This window comes from Peromyscus maniculatus, chromosome 23, assembly GCF_049852395.1.
Source record: "Peromyscus maniculatus bairdii isolate BWxNUB_F1_BW_parent chromosome 23, HU_Pman_BW_mat_3.1, whole genome shotgun sequence".
NCBI classification, from domain to species: Eukaryota; Metazoa; Chordata; class Mammalia; order Rodentia; family Cricetidae; genus Peromyscus; species Peromyscus maniculatus.
This window is the reverse complement of record NC_134874.1, coordinates 49477677-49500022: the sequence shown is the minus strand read 5'-3', so window position 1 is coordinate 49500022 and position 22346 is coordinate 49477677. Positions and strand designations below refer to the sequence as shown.

The following is a 22346-nucleotide window of genomic DNA, read 5'->3' as shown; positions in this document are numbered from 1 at the left end:
AAAGCAGCCCCAAGCCCACTAGGCCTGACTCTTAGCATCCCTCAGAAATGATCTGAAGTAGCAGGTAGCATGAGAGAACTATGGTAGACATTAAGTGCAATTATCCAATGAACAGTTAAACCAGGATTCCTATCTATATCAGGTTTTCCAATTCTGAATCAGTTTTGAAGCACTCTTACCAACTCTGCAATGGACATATACTACCGGTGTGAGCCACTGTTTACTAAATAAATATTTTTCTATATAGTTCCTCATTTTGACTTGCAAGAATATATTTTATTTTTCATTCATTCATCAATTCATTTTTCTAAAGGTAGCTCTCTATCATCTGTCTATCATCCACCAGTTTAAAGGTATCTGTCTGTCTATCATTTTTCATTCATCAAATTTTCTAGAAGTTATATATCATCCATCCATCCATCCATCCATCCATCCATCCATCCATCCATCCATCCATCCATCCATCCATCCATCTCTGTCTGTCTGTCTGTCTTCATAGAGCCTGGTCATTGAATTCAGGGATTTGCACACTCTAGGCAGGGTCTCTAGCACTGAGCCATACCCAAGCCCTTTATTTTGTCATTTTGAGACATGGTCTCGCTATGTAGAACAGGTTGGCCTGGAACTTGAGACCCTTCTGCCTCAATCTCCAGAGTACAGGAATGACAGATATGAGCCACTATGCTTGATTATAAATATATTTTAAAATAAAATTTTATATCAACCCTAATAACCTCAAAGAAGTAAAGGAGTTTGACTGGATGTGTAGCTCAGTGGTAGAGTATGTGCCTAGCACGAGAAAGGTCCTGGGTTTGATCCCCAGTGCTTCAAAATACGTACGTATGTACATACATACTTACATACATAAGTAAACAAAATGTTTAAAGAATTGTGTGGGCTGGCAAGACAGTTCAGTTGGTTAAGTGCTTGCTATATAACCTTAAGGACTTGAGTTCAATCTCTAGCACCCATATAAAAAGTCAAGCATGGTGGTGTAGGCTTATAATCCTACCTCTGGAGAAGCAAGATAGAAAGATTTCTTCACTTTCACTGGCTAGCCAGCCTAACCTAATTGTCCTGCCTCAAGTTCAGTGAGAGACTCTGCCTCAAAAAAGCAGGGTAGATATAAGGAATGACACAAGGTTGACCTATGGTCTCTATAAACACACATATCCACTCGAACATATACCCCTCCCACAAAAACACATTTGTGTGTGTGTGCAGATACAACACCACACACACACACACACACACACACACACACACACACACAGAATTACGACCTCTCACATCTATGAATGTGACCTTAGTTAAAAATGATCTTTGTAGATGTCACTAAGTTACAGCATTATCATGGATTGTGTTGTATCTTGATCCAATTAGCTCTTCTAAGAGGGGGATTTAGGCACAGACAGAGAAGAACATCAGGCAAGTATAAAGACATCAGTGGGTGTAATGTTCCTATGAATCAAATTCCACCACAGACTACCAACAACAGCCAGAAGTTGGAGAGATGCCTAGGGCAGGTTCTCTCTCTCTGTACCAAGAAGGAACCAACCCTGCCCATGCTTTGGTTCCAGACTCCTAGCTGTAATTCTGGAGTGAGAATATATCCTGGGGTTCTAAGTCACCATGTGTGTGATAATTTGTGTTTGATCTGAGATGTGAATTCTCTGACTAGTTAGATGTTTAAATGTTAATCCCTGTATCATGCAAAAACCATCTGGCCTGCTTGCTTTGGGAATGCTGCTCTCTCCTTTGGGGTTCCCTCTATTGAGCTATTTAAGAGGCTCCCATGGGCACTTTATTGCCAGGAGATCTCATTAGTGGAAACTGTACGAATGAGTTCTGGTTGCCTTCTGTCCTAAGGCATGGAGACAGTGCTAATGATCTTCAAGCTAGCTCTTTGGATGTCTCCAGCTCCATCTGGATGACTTTTCACTCACCGGAGCAGCCTGTGGCTCCCTCCCTGATGACATAGCCTAGATGGCAGTGGCAGGTAAAGGATCCTTTTGTGTTCTCACAGTTCCCGTGGAGACAGAGGTAGGGATTCATGTCACACTCATTCAAATCTGTGGTGGGGAGAGGGTATGAGTTATGAGGACTGGGTGATGGGAGAGAAATAGGGATGGGGAGGGGAGGCAGGCCATATGAGGGAGACCACCAGCATTCCTGGGTAGACTGCCATACAGGAGAATCTCCTACTAGGCTGTGTGGGTGTCTGCAAAGAAAAGTATGATGGTTAGTTTTGATCGTCAACTTGTCACAACCTAGCATCACCTTAGGAAGACTGCTTCCATGAAGGACTGTCTACATTGGGTTGGCCTGTGAGCATATCTGTAGGAGACTGTCTTAATTAAGTTTACTAATGTGGGAAGACCTAGATCACTGTAGTGGCATCATTCCTTAGGCAGGGATGGATGGTCCTGAACTATGTAAGAGTAGAGAAATGGAGCTGACTAGGCAAGCATGTGAACATGCAGATTTTCACTTCTCTCTAGTATTAACTGTGGATGTCATACAACCACCCTGTATCTGAAGCTCCTGCCTTAACCTTCCACATAGAAAGATGGATTCTAACCTGAAATTACAAGCTAAAATAGACTCCTTTATCCCCTAAGTTGATTTTTCTAAGGATTTTTATCACAGCAACAAAATAAATTACCAAAACAGGTTGAGCGCTCCCTCGAGGACTACCATTAGGTAGTGTTGTGAGTCAGGCTGATCCAAGGTTTCCTCATGAAAGGACTAATGGAACCTAGTTCTGTGTCCTTGCCCAGTGGCAGATTTGGCAAGGTCCAGTCTGGGTCTAAGGCCAACACTTCAAAAGAGTTAAGGTTTCAGTTTCTGGAAACTTGGCTTTTCCCTCTGAAGCCCCCAAGGCTGCTGTGTGCTCCGCCTGCGATGCACTTGAAATCTCCTGTGTTCCCTTTGTGTAACATTGCTCAATTAGCTTTGTGCTGACTTCATCCCACTGCATGATGGCGTTTGGCTGACTCTGTCCCGTTCCCCCAATGCAAACTATATATAAGATGCTGTCCTTCTTAATAGACTCGATTGGTATGAGACATAGCTTGTGCAAGACCTCCTGGTCCCAAACTTTCCTATTGTCTTTATCTTCTGATCCCTGGTCTTCACCCTTAGGCCCCTGTCACTGAAGAGCGACCTGCTGTCCAGGTCAGGGTAGTTATAAGTCTTCTGTGAGCATCTTGCAGTGCATTTTTCATGGACCACACCTTGCATGTGTTCCCCAAAGGAATAAGTGGTCGAATATATGTAACAAGTGCTGTATTTCACCAAGATAGCCAGGTTTTCCTCTCTGGTCCTCACACCCCAAGCAGAGGAAAGAGGCCTCACACACTCATCTACATTTCACAAAGCTAGCCAGGTTTTGCCAATGCTTTTAGGCCAACATGTGTTGGGATGGTGTTCTGGGGTATCTAACCCTTGGTTTATGGACTACATGTAGGATAGTTATGGCATGGTCCCAAATAAAATCATAAACACTATGAGATTTGGTTTGAAATTATTTGGGGGGTGGGTAACTCAATTGCACAGTTCTGGAGTATGAACTTTGTAGGTGATGTCCTGTTATGTTAAAAAGGAGGGCATGTCTTCTGGGTAAAAGTATTCCCTCAATTGTATTTTCTCATTAGCACCTTCTAAAAGGTGTTCTCTGACATGCCTACTAGCTGAACCTCTTAGGTTCAGAAAAGACTTTGGTGGGGTTGTTACCACCTAGAACTTGCCTGCTTTAGCTCAGCTGGGCCTGACAGGGTGCCCAGTATATATCCACTCCCCAGGTGGAAGGACTGCCTGTGGCCAGGTGAAGACAGGGATTTGTGCTATCCAAACAGCTTTGGGGAGGTCCTCAAACAGAAACCAGCAAACCATTCTGTTTTGAACAATGCTCAACATCTTTGGTTAAAACCAACCAGCCAGCCAGCCAGCCAACCAACCAACCAACCAACCAACCAACCAACACCCTTCTGCCTGTAGTTAGATTAACGCACAACCCGGGGTACAAGCATGAGTCTCTGATAGGTGTTGGACATATGGTGAATGTTCAATAAATGCAAAGGTGAATAATAAGGTTCGGGGTGAGTCTCTGCTTCTATGACAGAATGACACAGGCTATGAAGAGATGTGTTCAGCGTGTGCCCCTAACCACCAGTTCCAGCTGCTTACCTACACAAATCTTCATGTCTGGTGAGGCTGAGAAGCCGTCATAACACATGCAATGGTAAGATCCTGGCATGTTGGTACACTGGCCTTCTCCACAGATGCCTACGTTGTCTTCACATTCATCCACATCTTGAGAAGCAAGAATAGGGGATGGGTTGAAGGTGGACAGGGACATAGGAAGAGTTCAGGGTCTTTTCCAGGGCCTAAGTATTTGGGGTCTGGCTGATCACGCCTGGCTTTGTGCTATGCAGGGCTCTGGTGAGCTTGTTGTATAGCCCAGGCCTTCTCTGGTGCTCACATCCCAAGCAGAGGGAGTAGGTCACACCCACTATGCTGTGCACGCTCTCGTATTGGGCACCCTGCCAACAGCTGCACTGGACGTTTCCCTCCGTGTTTGTGTACTGCACTTCATAGTCACTGTTCTGGACTTGGTATTCACTGCTGTCTGCAAGGGCATACAGAGGGCACCAGGTTGGTGAACTTGGGCTGAATTAGGGGCAGGAACTAAGAGGAGTATGGAAGTAAGGCTGGGAGGGACTGTGTTGCACAGGGGACTGCAGAGAGCATCCTAGGGATGGTATAGTCTCACCCACGCAGCCCTGGCCATCAGGAGTGCTCTGGAAGCCAGTGTGGCAGGAGCAACGGAAAGCACCAATGACATTGATGCACTGGCCATGGGGACAGAGGCTCTCACTCATGGTGCATTCATCGATGTCTGTGGGAGGAACACATATGGCTAGTGACAGAGTGAAGGAGCAGCCTGTACTGTCCCTCATCCCCTGTCTGCCATCCACACATCCCAATGAGCTCACTCTGGCTGCTTGCATCAGCACCCCACCCTTTGACTGCCTGTCTACTCACAAACATCCTTTTCATCATGCACAACCCAAACTCATGTACTTTTGTAGACACATGCATCCACCCAAAGAAACATGCTCACACTATGTGCATGATACAAACACACCTTATACTCACACAGTCATCCTTGTGCAAATATGCACCCACACCCAGACACACTCAGATACATTCCTACTGTGTGTGCTTACATAGATGCACACAGAAATACATCTGTATACTTACTCACACTTACCATATACTCTTGTGATTGAACACTTGGTCCCAGGCTGGTGGTGCTAGTTGAGAAGGCTGTGAAACCGTTAGGAGGTGAGCCTCACTAGGGGAAGTGGGTCATTGTGGACCTGCCTTGAGATTTTTACAACTCAGCTGCATTTCTTAATCACTCTCTGCTTCCTGACTGTGGATACAACGTGGCTAGTTGCTCCTGTTGCCATGGCTTCCCTGCCAGGATGGGTTGTGCTCACTCAGACTGTGGGACCACAGCCTTGGTCACAGAAAGGAGATTCTCCAATATGAATGCATATCCCTTGTATTAACATGCATCTGAACCTCACCCCTACACATCCTCTTGTAGGTACACACACACACACACACACACACACACACACACACACCCTGTCCACTCACATGCAAATACATAGACCTGCCATTGCTGATACATTCACACCCAAAGACACACTTTTATCCTCCTGCAGGCTCATCCACGTGCGCATATACTCAAATGCAAAAATTTGTCCTTGCACAGCCACACACACCTCCACACAGATTCACAGACACATCTGCTTTTGCATAGACACAGCCGCACAGATATTCACATGGGTGTGTTCACAGACACAGTTCCCACTTGTATTTGTTACTCTCCTCATCACTGTGGCAAGATATCTGACAGAAGCATTTATTGAGGCTCCCAGTTGGTACAGTCCTTCAAGGCAGGGTAGTCATGGTGACAGGAGCATAAGGCAGCTGGTCATGCTGCATTCACAGGAAACAGAGCAAGATGCATACTGGCGCTCAGCTCCCTTTCTCCTTTTTATTCAGCCCAGAACTCCAGACTAGGAGATGATGCCACCTACATTCAGGCTGGGCTTTCCCATCTCAATTAACTTAATCTAGGAATATGAACTCCTCACAGACATGCCAGAGGTTTGTCTCCTAGGTGATTCAAGGTCCCGTCAGGTGAACAATATTAACCACCTCACTCTCTTGCACACATAGAGACACAAATATACACCCACTACTCATGCATATATGTTGACATTTCACACTCACATGAACACACACAATCTCGTGGATGCAAACACACACACACACACACACACACACACACACACAGGGTCATCTTCAGAGACACACAAATGCACTTCACCATCTCACATTTACCCTGTGCATTTGGATAGACACCCAGATGTGAGCACGTGTCAGACCCTGCCACTCTCCTGCACACCTTGCTGCAAGCTCACCTTCACAGGCAGTGCCTTGGGCCTTCAGCTCATGTCCAGAGGGACAGTGGCACTCATAGCTCCCTTCCGTGTTGACGCATGTGCCTCCCTGGCAGAGCAGCGGGTCCCCGGCACATTCATCCACCTCTGGACATGTGAAGACAGCAGGCTGATGATGCTGACCCGGATGGGATGATTCAGGAAGCTCCTCTGTGCGGCACCTCCTTCATCATTACCCTGTTTGCATCCGGCCACACACATCCGTCTACCTCACACCCATCCCAGGGCTTTGCATGTGTCCTTCTGGCCTCTGTGCCATCTCCTTACAACCACACACACGCTCCAGCCACGTGGCATGTGTGTGGAGGTCACAGCAGACAACTTGTGGCAGTTCCTTTTCTCCTTGTATGATTCCGGAGACCAAACTCAGGTCCTTACGCTTGGCCTCAGGATCCTTTACCCACTGAGCCGTCTTCCTCACCCCCACCTCTCAGCCACTTCTCAGCTCTCTCTACCCCATTGACTCCCACTCTCCTCGGCCACCTTCCCAACCTCACAGAGCAGGTACATCCCCTGGGATGTACATTCCTACAGGACCACATAGTAATTTTGTTTTCTTGGGGAATGTTTTTTAAACTAGTTCTTTGAGAGTTTACTCCCAGTTACAACCCCCTTTCTTACTTCACCCAACTTTGTGCCTTTCTTAACCCTTCAAGACCAACTTCATTTGTCTCCCCATGAAGTTATAAAGCCCTTGGCGCCTCAGCTCTCTACATTACCCCAATCCAGTGGAGGTGTGTGAACTGTTCATTGAATGATGGGGGCCTCTTTTATTTTGGAGAAAGGGTCTTGTTATGTAGCTCAGGTTGGCCTAGAATTAGCAATCCTCCTGCCCTAGCCTCCCGAGGGATGGAATTATGAGTCTATGCCATCATGCCCAAGCTAGAGTCTTCTTAAACGGCTCCTCTGGGGGTAGTCCTGTCCTTTTCCCACAAAGCACCCATTCTCACCGTGCTCTCCTAATGACAGTATCCCATGGCAGTACAACGGCACACCGAAGCTTCTCCTCATATCTAACAGCAGCATGCTCACCACCCCTCTTCTGGCCGTCCACCCTGCCCATGGCTCTCCGCCATGCCCTCACCCTGCCACCACTCACCCACGCAGTTCTTCATCAGTAAAGAGCCACTAGTGAAACCAGGAAAACAATCACACTCGAAGCTGCCTGGGGTGTTGACGCAGGTACCCTGGCCGCAGAGGTCAGGGGAGATCCGACATTCATCGATGTCTGTGGGGACAGAGATGCATGGGCCAGAGGTCTGTGTGTGTAAACATGAGGATGCACAGACCACGGGTTTCAAGTAAGAAGACATAGGGGCTGGGTCTCTGTAGACATGAGGGGCTACCCAGGAACCCCAAGAAACTGAGTCTGGAAAGGAGAAGTGCCTCAGGTGAACATAGAAAAGCAAGAAATTTCCTTTCAGAGGTAATCTTGGCCAGCCCTCCATAGAGACAGTAGAGATCCTTGCAGCCCAGACAGGGTGATGAGCTGTCTTAGGCCACACAGCTTGTCAGTGGGTATGCTAAGAGGAGACTAAAGACTGAGCCTTGTCTTCACATCCAATTCGGGGACCCCTCCCACAATTTCCTGCCTGCATGACCTGTCCTCACCAGATGGGGAGGGAGTGGCATCTACCTGTACAGTTCCTCTCTTGGGCATCCGGGGTAAAGCCTTTGTCACAGGAGCAGTGGAAGCTGCCCATGGAATTGCGGCAGGTTCCATGTGTGCACAGGCCAGGGAACACCTTGCACTCATTCACATCTGGAGTACAGAGTATAAACAAGTCAGCTGCACCACACCGAAGGTCTTCAGTCTGGGATTCATACACTAAGCCCTCCCTAGGTTCTTACCTCTTGAGCTTGCTAACATCTCTCTCTTAGGAGTCTTTCATATTTGTTTGTTTTGTGCATGTGTCTGGGTGCACATGCTGTGGAGGTCAGAAAAAAAAAAGAGAGTTTATTCTCTCTTTCCACTATGTGTGCCCTGAGGATTGAACTCACTGTCAGGCTGGGAGGAAAGTGATGCCTCTACCCACTGAGATATCCCCTCTTTTTCTTTTCTTACACAGTACCAAACTCACTATGCAGCCAGGGTGACCTTGAATTCCTGCTTCTACTTCCCAAGTACTGGCTTGACAGGCATGCACCACCACACTTGTGTGTGTGTGCGCGTGCACGTGTGGGTGTGCATGTGGAGGCCAGAATACAGTCTTAACTGTTGTTCTTCAGGAGCTTTGAGGAGGAAAAAAATCATCTTTGTTTTTTCAGACAGGTTTTCTCACTGGCCTGGGACTGACCTAGGCTGGCTGGCCGGTGAGCCCCAGGGACATACCTGCCTGTCTCTGTCTGCTCAGCTGTCAGATTACATCTGTTTAACCTGTACCCAGCAATTTCCACAGGTGCTGGGCACTGAACTCAGGTTCTCATGCTTGCAGGGCAAGCATTTCATCAAAAGGTCACCCTGTTTTTTGATTTGTCCTAAAACGGTCTCCTGTAGCCCAACCCAAGCTGACCTTGAAATTCTAGTCCTCCTGCCTCTACCTCCTGAGTGCTGGGATCTTACATCACCATGCCTTGGATACTAAACGTCCTTTCTGCAAATAATGCTTCGTACCATCAGGCCTTTGCCCATGCTGCCCTTTACCAACTTTCTTTCCCTTCCAAGACCTTCTCCTTTGGTGTGCCCTTCCCCAGACTAACCTTTATAGAAGGGTCGGCCAGACAGGAAGTCCTGGATGGCAAAGCCCAGCCCTTGGGGACACAGGCTGAAGAATTCTGGGGAGCTGGGCTCCGGGCAAACCTTGCATTCAGCTCCCCATGAGGTCCCGATGGAGCAGCAACAGACATCCATCTGGTACTTGCCAGGCAGGGGAGTTCCACAGTCTTCGTCACCCCAACGCAGGAAACACAGCCCCAACCTCACATCTGCACAGAGGAACGGTTGATCACTGGGTCCTATCCTTGTCACACTTCGGCACGCTTGTCAGTTGGTATCACTTGCCTGAGACCCCTACCCCCAACAAAGATAGATTCAAAGGGCGAAAAGACATGGCTTTCTTATGCTGAAGTCTGATGTCACCTTGCTGCCTGGGTGCTTAGGAAGTACTATGTATTATTGTAAGTAAATCCATCCATTTACATTTCAAAGTAATGCCTAGAGGAGGGCCGAGGCTGTAGCTCAGCAGTCGAGCTCTTGACTAGAACCCTTAGTGAAGGTCTTGGGTAAGTGGCTCAGTGGTAGAGTCTCTGACTAGAATACACTGGAATATTCTAGAATAGAGTTACTAGAATATGGACAGGGGCTTTGCTCAGCAGTAGAGCACCTGCTTAGAATCTTCCAGTGAGGGCCTGGTAATGGACTAGCAATGGAGTACCTGTCTAGAATCTGCCAGTTAGGAGCTGGGACATGGCTCAACAGTAGAGAATTTGCTTAGAATCTATCACTGAGGGCCTGGGAATGTCCTTGGCAAATCCTAAAACTAAGTCCTTGTCACTAACCTTGACTTCTACTGCACCAAGAGACAGCATAAAGTGATTGACATATGCCACACATACGTGAAACAAGATCTAAAATGTTGAGACAATATAAAAAATACCAAGTGGTCCATTTCTCAAGATGTATTCCCTTTGTCAAGCAATGCATGGTTGTATGCTTCTTCACAGAGCCTGTACATCCCTGAGAGTGAGTCTCATGGGAACCCAGAGGTGATTGTGATGATGTGTCGATGTGTTGTGGCTATAGCTGCAAGATGCCGATGGTGGTGATGCTGGGCACTTAGGACAAGATGGGTTACATAATGCAGAGGGCTTTATTCAGTTTTTTCTTTCTTTTTTGCCTGTGTGGTTGTGTAGCACACATACATGCTTGATATTGGTGTGTCTTTCTCCCCACTCCCCACTCTGTTTATTGAGGTAAGGATTTTCAGCTGAACCCAGAGCTCGAAGGCAAGTGGAGCTGGCTTATTTGGGAGTCCCCTGTCTGCCTCCCCCATGTGGGGATTACTGGCAGCCACCATTTTCATGTGTTTCACTGAGCTATCTCCCCAGACCAACTTCTGCTGTGAACCTAAAAACTGTCCTAACACTGTGTGTGTGTGTGTGTGTGTGTGTGTGTATTATATGTATGTGCACAAGTTCATGTGTGCATGCATGTGTGGGTATGTAGGTGGTTGGAGGCCAATGCTGGATATCTTACTCAATCACTCTCCACATTATTTTTTATTTTGAGACAGGGTCTCTCACTGAATCCAGAGCTGAAGACTCAGTTGGACTGGCTGCCAGTGAAGCCCCAGGCCCCACCTGTCCTGCATGATACTACACGGGTTTTTTTTTTTATCCAGGTTTTCATGCTTGGGTGGCAGGTACTTTACTCACTGAGCCATTTCCCCAACGCACTGTGCATTTTTCAAAAGCAAACAAACCCAAGAAGAGTCATCAGGACCCAGTAGTCTACTGAGGAGGAAGAGAGCCCATGGCGGGGCTACAAACAGGCTGAAGGAACTAAGTGAAGATGAACTGGCAGAATAAGTTTTCTTCCTAGCCGATAGCTTGTTTTGGCTAAGAAGAGGCCACAAGAGGCAGTGAGCTCACCTAACCGCACACATGGAATATGGAAATAAAATATCCCATCAGCATCTAGACTAAAGGGCATCCATCCTTTTGACATCGCCACATGACATCACCTACAAATGTTTTGGGACACATTAGTAGCCATGATGGGGCACATACAGCCCTCAGGTGGTAAAGCTGGACATGCCTGAGAAGGTTGGCTACCCAGGGACCTTTGACACCAATTATGGGGCAGTGGGATGCTACTGGCATTGAGCTTCAAAGGTCAGGGATGTGGTGAGACGGATCAGTGAGTGAAGGGGCTTGCTGCCTGATGACCCGAGCTTGGAACCCCGATTTCCATCCCTAGAACACATGTAAAGACGGAGAGGGAGAGCAGACTCCACAGAGTGATAGCCATATGCATGCAAGTGCTCCCCTTCCCTACACAAAATAATAATGAAAAGTCAAAATAGTTCAATTTAAATACAAAGAAATAAATAGGTAAATAAATTAAAAAAAAAAAACCCAAGGTGGATGGTTCCCTCGGAACTACACCTGAGGCTGTTCTCTGCTGTCCTTTCCACGCACACATACTGGGCACAGACATGTGCACCCTCATACATAAACATGTATATACACATACAAACACAGACAAAACAAAGAAAACACAGAAGCTAGCGTAAGCACTGCACTAAGACTAAAGGACCGTTGGGTGTCTGGCCATGGATGGGCTGTCCCTATCACTTCCTACAAGGCTCAGGGAACGCTGTGGGAGAAGGACAGAAAAGGAGTAGGAATTGGGAGCAACATGGAATGCTGACCTCCTTGAGCTCACAGCAGCCGCGATTAGCTGTTCAAGATCTCCAGAACCCTGGGCACATCAACAGCCTGCTCCCCCATACAACCTCACCCCTGCAACTCCTCCATCAGGGCTGAGCTTGAAACCTGCATGGCACACACACTGAAAGCTGCCCTCTCTGTTGATACGGCAGCCTAGGTGGCAAAGGTCACCATGGATGATACACTCATCCATATCTGTGGGGAGGAAATCACAGGCAGTCAGAAGGCATCATCTTCCCCTGGCCAGGCCCCCTCTCCTCATTTCCTCCACTCTTGGATAAATGAATGGGCGGATGAATAGAAGATGGGTAGAAGGATGGTCATATGGATGGATGGGTGAATGGAGAGAGGGGTAGACGTGTGAGTGAATAGGTGGTTGCATGGACGGGTGACAAATAAGGGATGAGTAGCCTGGTAAATGGGTAGATCAATGGGCGGTAGATATTTGGTTATATGGTTAGGTAGATGAGCAGATGGATGTTTGAGTGGGTGGGTGGGTGGATGGATGGATGGGTGGGTAGGTGGATGGATGGTGGGTGGGTGGATGGATGTGTGGACAGGAGGATGGATGTGTAGGTGGGCAGATGTGTGGATGGATGAGTGCATAGAGGAATGAGTGGTTGGGTGGGTGGACAAAGGGGTGGGTGAGTGGATGGGTGGGTGAATGGATGGGTGGATGAATGGATGGGTGGTTAGGTAGGTGCATGGGTGGGTATGTGGATAATGGATAGATAGTCATACCCACACATACCTCCTTGGTGAGCATGGCCTGGAAACCTTCACAGAAATGGCAGTAGTGGGAACCAGGAGTGTTAGCAGAGTTACCACAGCATTGCTGGTACACTTGCTCACATCTTTGCACAAAGACCCTGAGCCCATCCAGGTAGTGCCCACCCAGCCACACCTTGCTGATCTATTCTCCATGTAAATCATAGGTATAGCCCAAGTTGCATTCACGGTGGTAGCTGGAAGGGGTGGGAGGGCAGCAACCACTGAGGCACAAGATGGTAAAGTGGTAACAGATGTCCATGATCTGGTCCAGAGTGGCTGTGTTTGCAGTGGAGCCAACAGGGATACCTAAGCACCAGAAGCCCCTCACCCACCCAGAGCCTGGGCTTTGCCTCTGGGTTCTGACACCAATAGAGTCTTTGACATGTCTGGCTCAGACACCATCTTCTTGTCTGAGCTTGCCTATTCAGACGCCCACCTCAGGACTAGGCCCTCACCTTGGGTGCAGAGCCTCAGTGTAGAGTAAGACTCCTTACTAGGGTTTGAATCTAAAATGTCTCTCACAGGCACATTTAGTGTGTGTGTGTGTGTGTGTGTGTGTGTGTGTGTGTGTGTGTGTGTGTGTATGCTATTGATGAGCTCAAGGTCCAGTGAGAGACCTTGCCTCAAACAATAAGATGAGGTGGATGTGTGGATGCTGTGCCAGTCTGCTGCCCCTTCCGTTTTGTTGGGGACAGGGTCTCACATCGCCAGGCTGATGACCCCGAGCTTCTGAAGACCCTCCTGTCTCTCCCATATTACGGCAGGAGCACTCACTGGGATTACAGACGTGTGCTGCTGTGTTCCGCTTATGTAGGTTCTGGAAATCTGAATTCAAGCCCTCACTCCTGCACATCAAGTTCTTTACCTACTGAGCCCTCTCTCTAGTCCCTCATCTTATTTTTTCTGAGGCAGAGTCTGTCACTGGACCCAGGGCTTACCAATTAGACTAGGCTGGCTGGCTAGTGAGCCCTGGGGATCCTCTTGTCTCTTTGGAATTACAAATCCATGTCACTACACCTGGATTTTTAAATGTATGGGTTCTGGGGACTGAACTCAGTTCCTCATTGCAGAGCAAACACTCCAACAACTGAGTCCTCTCCAAGGTCCTTATCTAGTTTTTGTTTAGAGACAGCATCTCACAAAGCCGAGGCTGGCTCTGTATTAACTATGCAGCTGAGGATGACCTTGAACTTCAAATCCCAGTACTCAGATAACAAATGTGCACTCCCATGACTGTTTTATGCAGTGCATTGTGCAGAAGAAACTCATGGCTTCACATGTGTTAGGAAAGACTCTACCAACTGAGACACACTCCCCAGGTCCCTCATGTGGACTTCAAATAGTAATAGATAACTTGCAGTTCCTGATACAATACAACGTTATGCTAATATTCTCTTGTGCATGTGTGCTCGAGAAAGGGAGGGAGGGAGGGAGGAAAGAGATAGATAGATAGATAGATAGATGATAGATAGATAGATAGATAGATAGAGAATTTATGTGTGACTGTGTATGTGTGTGGCTGGGTGTGTGCATGTATGTGCAAATATGCTGTGGATATCATTCTATACAAATAAAACACTGATGGCCAGTGACCAGGCAGGAAGTAGGTGGCCAGGCAGGAAGTAGGTGGGACAAGGAGAGAGGAGAATGCTGGGAAGCGGAAGGCTGAGAGGAGAGACACTGCAGCCACCGCCAGGACAAGCAGCATGTGAAGACGCCGGTAAGCCACCAGCCACGTGGCAAGGTATAGATTTATAGAAATGGGTTAATTTAAGATAAAAGAACAGTTAGCAAGAAGCCTGCCACGGCCATACAGTTTATAAGTGATATAAGCGTCTGAGTGATTATTTTATACGTGGATTGTGGGACTGCGGGGCTTGGGGAACCTGGAGAGAAGCCCTCCAGCAACAAATGGCGCCCAACGGCTTGAGTTTCCACCTTAAACCTAAAATATTTAATAACCAATTCTAAACAGAGCCAAAAACAGGTTCCTGCTTCTTGTCTCATACGGGCAGCTAGACGCCGCAAAACGCAGGTTTGAACACTGGCGGGTTCCTGGCGTGTGCATTTGACCCGCAGTATGGCGGAAATGAGGCGTCTGCCAGCGGCACATTAAGCTGTGTGGTAGATTTAGTCTTTACTAGTATTTACAAAAAAAAAAGAGAGAGGTTTCTGGGCTACACGCTGCTTTGATAAAAGCTTAGACCCACTATTTCTGAGACTTGATGACTCCCAGAGCTGGCAGAAAAGGTACCACTGCCATGTTGGAAAGCTGAAGTGGGCGGAGCCAGCATCCACAGTGCCGTTCAGTCTTAGAATGGTACAGTTTAAAGCAATAGGCTCAAGGTAATACAAAAAATAAGCCACGTAAAGATGGCTACCACACAGAGAATCTGGATTATGTTGTCTTTGATATTCGTAACTGAAGAAAAACATTTGATTGCAAAAGCTGTTGAGTTATGCCAAAATGTATATTTTAAAGGTACCTTGACTTCAAAATTTGGATTTAAGGATATGTTGCTTTGGAAAAGAGGTTCTGCTTTTGTTTCCACAGAAAGCCAGAGGCTGTGGATTTGTTCCAGATTAAGATACATCAGGTTTCACCAGCCAAGACCCCCTGAAAGGTCTCCGATGACACCATGGCCCAGATGATCCAACATCCAGAGCGGTTTCAAGGCAACTGGTTCACACAATACAGCCTCACAGACTACCCCATAGGCCTAAAATTTTCTTTGCACCCCCTTAAGATACAGCACCCCCCTCCAGCAGGAAGTAGTAAGAGATGCTATGCCCAAATTCCCAAATATACCAAGCTGGCTTTAGAGGTGGAATTGGCTCACTCCCCCTCTAAACCTAGACATATTGCTTTAAAAAAAAAAGAATGGTTAAGAGATTCTTGTGTCCCAAATCAGAAGAGCCCTCTGGTGTGGGACAGAGAAAAACCAATATTTTTATTTAAAACAGGTTGATTATAAATGTGATCTCTTTCTAAAAAAGAAAAGGGGATATGATATAGATATATAGGAGGATATGGAGATGACAAGATAAAAGGGTAGATTAATGAACCTACTTTTAAAGAACAGCTTGTTTAAAGTGTTTTACATTGGTATAGATTTTAGTTTATGTTTAAAATGTTTTACATTGGTATAAATTTTAGTTTATTGATACAAACTTGAAGTTAATTTTGTTATACTGTATATATATATATATATATATATATATATATATATATATATATTTCTATTCTTGTTTGAGGTATTATGTTTATGTAACTCATTTAAAGTTGTAATGGATAATTAAAAATAGATTAATAATTAGTCATCTATGATAATTATATCTGTAGCCATGTTAGTTAAGTCTTCTAGGTATACATAGATATATTTCAGATAGACAGGTAATCTTCAAACACTTCATAGACCTAGAGAATATGGCATTTAAATAACTTTAAAATTCTGTTGACATAAGACACAATTGCTCCTGGCTACACCAATTGATCCCGAGAGAATGTTGGGCTTCTAAGACATTTCCATTTGGAAGTTTGTCTTTTTGGCACAAAATGGCCTACTGGGCAAAGAACTGCCCTTGCCTTGATGGCTGACAGTACAAATGCAATGCTGTCCTTTCTGGACAAGCAGGACACAAGGAAAGCGACCACTGTACTCTGCCAAGACAGGGTAAGATGGTCTTTCAGAAATCCTGCTTCTGAAAATGGTCTGTCAGATACTCTAGGCCTGTAGCCAATTTGAATGCACCAACAATGCTGAGAAACATTAGGTGACTGTCCAGGCTGCCAGCTGTCTTGGTCTACTTTTGCAAGATTCCCGAAAGTTGCTTGCATCCATCTACCATTTCTCAGGTACCATTATGTTCCTTCTCAGGTCTTTGATATGGTTGAAAACTAGATAGTTGTAATTTTCTCAGTTATGATAAAAGATAAGTTAGATATAAAACCTTAAATTCACAAATATAAGATAGATAGGACATCTTCTTTAATATTGTAACTGTAATTCTTGCTCGATAATTGTTTTGTTATATGTAATTTTACCATGTTAAAGTTAAAACCTTACTTTTTAAAAAAAGAAGAAAAGGGGAAATGCTGTGGATATCATTCTATACAAATAAAACACTGATGGCCAGTGACCAGGCAGGAAGTAGGTGGCCAGGCAGGAAGTAGGTGGGACAAGGAGAGAGGAGAATGCTGGGAAGCAGAAGGCTGAGAGGAGAGACACTGCAGCCACCGCCAGGACAAGCAGCATGTGAAGACGCCGGTAAGCCACCAGCCACGTGGCAAGGTATAGATTTATAGAAATGGGTTAATTTAAGATAAAAGAACAGTTAGCAAGAAGCCTGCCACGGCCATACAGTTTATAAGTGATATAAGCGTCTGAGTGATTATTTTATACGTGGATTGTGGGACTGCGGGGCTTGGGGAACCTGGAGAGAAGCCCTCCAGCAACACAAATATCTATTTTTTTAAAAAAGATTTACTTTTTTTTATGCCTATGTGTGTATAAACATATGTGTACAGTTCCCTCAGAGGCCAGAAGAGGGCATTGGATTCTCTGGAGCTGGAGTTACAGGCAGTTGTAGGCCCCCAACTGGGATCTCTGGAAGAGCCAGCTCATTCAAATAGTTCTTATACATTATTTATAAAACAAAAAAAAGAGTTGGTATATACTTAATAGAGATGTTTCCTTTTCAAATATTTTCTAAGGTTAATTTAAATAGTAGATATGGAAGTCCAACTATAATTTCACCCTGGGACTCCTTATCCAAAACCCCAACTCCATCAAAGAGAAGCCTCCTTCCCTTCTTCAGGGTTGCTTCCTCAGACTTAAGCCCAGCCCTAGTTTTTGAAACCCCATACCCCACGAGGGCTCACCGTTGTTGGAGTTGCCAGAGATCAGTGTGGGGACTCCATGCCCACGGGAACCATGGGGGTTGTGTTGTGCTGGCCTCAGGGCAGGCCCCAGGTTGTTGGATCCAACTTCTGAGAGTCCAGGGAAGAGGTCTGCATAGGCAGGCAGCAGTGGGAGCCCTTGGGCACACAGTCTCAGGAATTCACCTGCAAAGAACCGAGTCTGAAGGCCAGTGACCCACGGTGCTTACCTTGAAGGCCTGAAGACATGAGTAAGGGTAGAGGGAGAGAATCAGCTTCACATAATTGTTTTCTAACTTCCACATGCATGTACATGTATGGTCCTCCCATCACACAATAATACAATAATAATAACAATAATAATAACGTAATAAATAATAGAACATAATCTGAAGCCAGGCTATTGATCCCACCACAATATAAGCTCAAACTATCACTCACCAGAACCCCGGGGGGGACACAGCTTTGGTGATGGACCAGGCGCCCAGCACCTGCCCTTGTCACAGCAGCACTGTCCGTAAGTATAGTGGCCAGTGAGGTCTGCAGCACACTGACCCCTGATAAGCACCGAGAAGCAGGTGCCCACCCGGTGATCTACAACAGGATACAGGGTGGGGCTGGTTAGCACAGACTGGGCACAGATGGGTTCAAATCCCAGTGGTACCTGCACTGCTTGTAGAACAGCTCTCCTTGCCTATGATAGCTCTGTTTTCCCATCTACAAATTAGGGTGCTCCAAGCACCCACAGTGCCTCAGGAGAGTGGTACTTTGAAGAAAAGTCTGGCTGGAGAGATGGAAAGCGCAGGATCTGAGATCGAGCCTCAGAACCACATAAAAAGCAAACCATCTGGGTGTGATGGCATGCAGTCCCAACCCAGCACTGAGGAGGTGGGGAGGGGTAGAGCCCTAGGGCTCACTGGCCAGTCAACCTAGCTAACTTGATGAGTTCCAGGCTAGAGAGATCCTGCTTCAAAAAAGGCAGCCAAAGCAGGGGTGCTCTCAGTGGTTAGAGGCTTGCTTCTTTCCCAGAGAACCTGAGTTCAGTTCCCAGCACTGACTCTGCGTGGCTAACAACTACTTGTGATTTCAGCTTTAGGGGACTTGATGTCCTCTCTGGGTTCTGCAGGCACCTGCACATAGATGGCATACACTCATACAGATAAATGCACATAAATAACAAAATATAAACAATAAATAGTACAATGGAAATCATGGTTCCACTGGGGCTCAAACCCAGGACCTTCTGCAGGTAGAGCAGACATGACAACCATTACACTATGGAACCTTGGAAAAATATTTAAAAAGGATAGTGCCTGAAGAACATCGCCCAAGGCTAGCCTCTGGCCTCCACAAGCACGTGCATGGGCACGTGCACGCGCACACACACGTAAACCCTGCTCAAGTACCTCCTATTTTAAAGGTTTCTAAATCATTATAGACGATAAATTTGGGCTTCATCTGGACCACAGCCCCAGCATCTCAAGCTGCCATCTGCAGTAAACTCTCCCTACTGGAATATTCAAGCACAATGCAGAAGACCTCTTACTTCTCAGAAGGGTGGGAGCCCCTGTTGCAAACTCAAGCAGAGATGTGGAGAACATGTCCATATGTCCTTGCTTGCTGGCCTTGGCTATCACAGGGAAGTGTGGAGAAGCATTCCCAAGGGGCAAGTGGATGCTCTAGTAGCCACTGCCCTCTGAAGAAACTGATCCATAAGTTACCCTGGCATGAGAATCACAGACACTCCTCTGTAGGGAGTAATATTTTCTCTCTCCTGAAAATATTAGCTGATGTCCTTTGGTTGAGAAACTACTCCTACCATCTGAGAAGGCTGCCGGCGGCTGCTCCCGTCCCACACTATGCTGGAAAGTCATGCCAATTTTCACACCATCCTAATTTTACCCTGTGCATCTGGTGGTGGGGGGTCTCCCAGATGTGTGTGTGTGTGTGTGTGTGTGTGATCTTCACTTGGCTCACCACTCTCTGTAACTCCAGTTCCAAGGGATCTAATGCCCTCTTCTGGCATCCTTATGTATCAGACATCCATATGATATACAGACATACATGTAGGCAAACACACACACACACACACACACACACACACACACACACACACACACACACACACAAACACAAACAAAAACACCCAGGACCAAATCATAGCCCATGTTTGGAGACAATTGGATTCTGTTTAAATAAAAATTGCTGTTGAGTAGCTGGATCAGTCTCTTGATATCCAGAGGACATGTTGAGGTCCTCCTATTAAGCTAGCTATGAAGGACCCTGGAGGTGGAGACTGGACAAATCCCAACCACAATATATTCAGTCATATCTCATACAGACCTAGCCTGAGGCACCTGAGGTGATGCTGGGAATGGGCCACACCTCCTTTTCCTTGCAAACAGAGGTCTGTCCATCCTCCACTTCCATCCCCATTCTTAGGCAGCTTTGTGAGCCCCAGAAAATGTCTAGATTTGGAAGCTCATGACAATTGTGTGTGGGGAACAGAAGTTAAGGATAAAGTGTGATAGTAGGGTAAAGATGGCCATCGAGCCCAAAGGGCATAGAACGAGAGCAGACAGGCATGGTGGGAGCATGTTTGAGTGTAGGAAGATGGGCGAACAGCAGAATCAAGATTGCTAAAGGACACAAAAAAAGAAGGTCAAAAGGACCCCCAGACCAGAGTCTGTGAGAGCACAGAGGCTGGATGCTAGATGGGAGGAAACAGGGATCCAGAAAAGCAGAGGATCAGGGACCAGAGTGATGGTCTTGGGGTGAGAGAAGCATTTTGCCCACTGTGCCCCTCCTCTGCCCCTTGGACCATCCCATCCAGGCAGTGGGCTCCATCCAGACTGCTGACAAAGCCTCAGTGACGGATGCACACACAACTCCCAATTGTGTGTGTGCAGTCACCCCCAGAGCAGGGTCCTGGCACACTAAGACACTCCTCCAGATCTGACAGGGTCACAGCAAGGCTTCTCATCAGCCCAATCCCTCCAGCCCTCTGCAGGGAGCCAAGATAACATAGCATACACCACCTTCACATTCGGTGCCTCTGATATTGAGCTGGTGTCCAGCAGGACAGCGACACTCGAAGGAGCCCACTGTATTGAGACAGCTGCCACCCAGGCACAGGCCTGAGATGACTTGGCACTCATCCACATCTGCGGGGATAAATTCCAGAAAGGGAGTCAGAGAGAACCAACTCGTGGTGTGTGTGTGTGTGTGTGTGTGTGTGTGTGTGTATGTGTGTGTGTGTGTGTGTGTGGTGTATGTGTGTGTGTGGTGTATGTGTGTGTGGTGTATGTATGTATGTGTGGTGTATGTATGTGTGTGTGGTATGTGTGTAGGGTGTGTGTATGTGGTGTGTGGTATGTGTGTGGGTGTGTGTGTATGCTGTGTGGTGTGGTATGTGTGGTCTGTGTGTGTGGGAGTATGGTGTGTGTGTGTGTGTGTGGTGTGTGTGGTATGTGTGTGTGGGGTTGTGTGTGCTGTGTGGTGTGGTGTGTGTGGGTGGGTGGTGTTGTGTGGTGTATGAGTGTGTGTGTTGGGGGAATCTCCATTCAGCTCTGGCTCCCTAGGGGCTCCATTCTCCCTTGCTCACTCCACAACTTACCTTGGCAGGCTCCTGTGTGAACATTTAGGATAAAGCCTCGGCGGCAGGGGTGTGGCTGTGCCGGGCAGAGCTGGCAGGGAAGTCCCCAGGCATGGCCCACAGTGGCACAGCAGAGAGCTTTGGTACACATGAGACCTGTCAGCTGGCGCTGGCACCCCTCAGGTCTCACTTGGGGGAAGCACGGCCCCATCTGGTAGTCTGTGGATCAGGCAGACACAAGTATCTAGCTTTGAACTGTCTCTGTCCCACTGCCCAGGCCTCTATACCAACAAATCTGGCCTTTTCTTTCCTGTGAGTCTTTCTAGTTCCCTGTTCTGATAGGATGCCTTTTCCACCTAACAAACTACTACTGGTTCTTCAAAATATTTGGTACCTTCACACAAATAACCTCCAAGAGAATCTTCAAGCCTTCTTAGACTTGATCTCTCTTGCCCTTCCTTCAAGCAGAGACAGTGGATGCCTGGCAGGAGAGCCTGCCTCACACTTGAGTGCACACCTGGCCCTGCTGAATCTCCTCTTGGCTCTCATAGCACCATGTCCCTGGATCCTCAGGCCTAGTACGAGGGAGCTGCATCAGTTTTCTCAAGCACAGTGCACAGGGCCCATTTGTGACTTCTTGTTTCCACCCTTCAGATTTTTCCGATAATCGGGCTGGCCCAATGCCAAGGGCAGCCCTCCCAGGACAAGCCAACCACTCTCCTTTCTAGGCCCTGCATAAAGGAGGGCTTCAGAGGTAGCTTGGTACCCAGCCCTCCTGGGGCTTTGATGCCCACTCCCCACCCTGGGCTCCACCCCTCACCCCCCGCCACACACTGACCTGCACCCTCCTCATCTTGACAGTCCATATTCCAGTTTGTTTCTCTTTTGGTTGAAGTGCTTCCAAAGACACCATTCTAGAACCCAGGCACACCCCCTGCAGCCCCTCCAGCTTCCAATTCATGACAAGCCTCTCTTCAACCTAGAAACTGACCCTTGCCACCATCAATAACCCCAGCCCCTCACTGGGGACTCTAGGTGGGTGCCCTTGGGCTGAGTCTCACCTGTAGCTCCTCTCGGGGAGATTGCAGGCCAGTGTTCCCCAGCGAGTCACTCCTTAGACCTCTTTATTACGTTTAGAGACAGAGTAAAACCATGTGGCTCAAGCTAC

At 47.1% G+C, this 22346-nt stretch overlaps 1 protein-coding gene across 1 annotated transcript in view; it reads right to left on the bottom strand.

The window, feature by feature from the left end:
- The window catches only part of Fbn3 (fibrillin 3), a 67134-nt gene extending 45090 nt beyond the window's left edge, over positions 1–22044 (bottom strand). Inside the window, exons 1-12 of the mRNA XM_076560359.1 lie at positions 22017–22044; positions 21200–21397; positions 20622–20747; positions 18025–18177; positions 17587–17769; positions 9243–9467; positions 8179–8304; positions 7642–7770; positions 6504–6629; positions 4775–4900; positions 4189–4314; positions 1947–2072 (exon numbers count right to left, since the gene is read on the bottom strand). Of these exons, the coding sequence (XP_076416474.1) occupies positions 1947–2072; positions 4189–4314; positions 4775–4900; positions 6504–6629; positions 7642–7770; positions 8179–8304; positions 9243–9467; positions 17587–17769; positions 18025–18177; positions 20622–20747; positions 21200–21397; positions 22017–22044 (1672 nt within the window). The remainder of the gene's footprint in view (positions 1–1946; positions 2073–4188; positions 4315–4774; positions 4901–6503; positions 6630–7641; positions 7771–8178; positions 8305–9242; positions 9468–17586; positions 17770–18024; positions 18178–20621; positions 20748–21199; positions 21398–22016) is intronic.
- Positions 22045–22346: the final 302 nt, after the last annotated feature.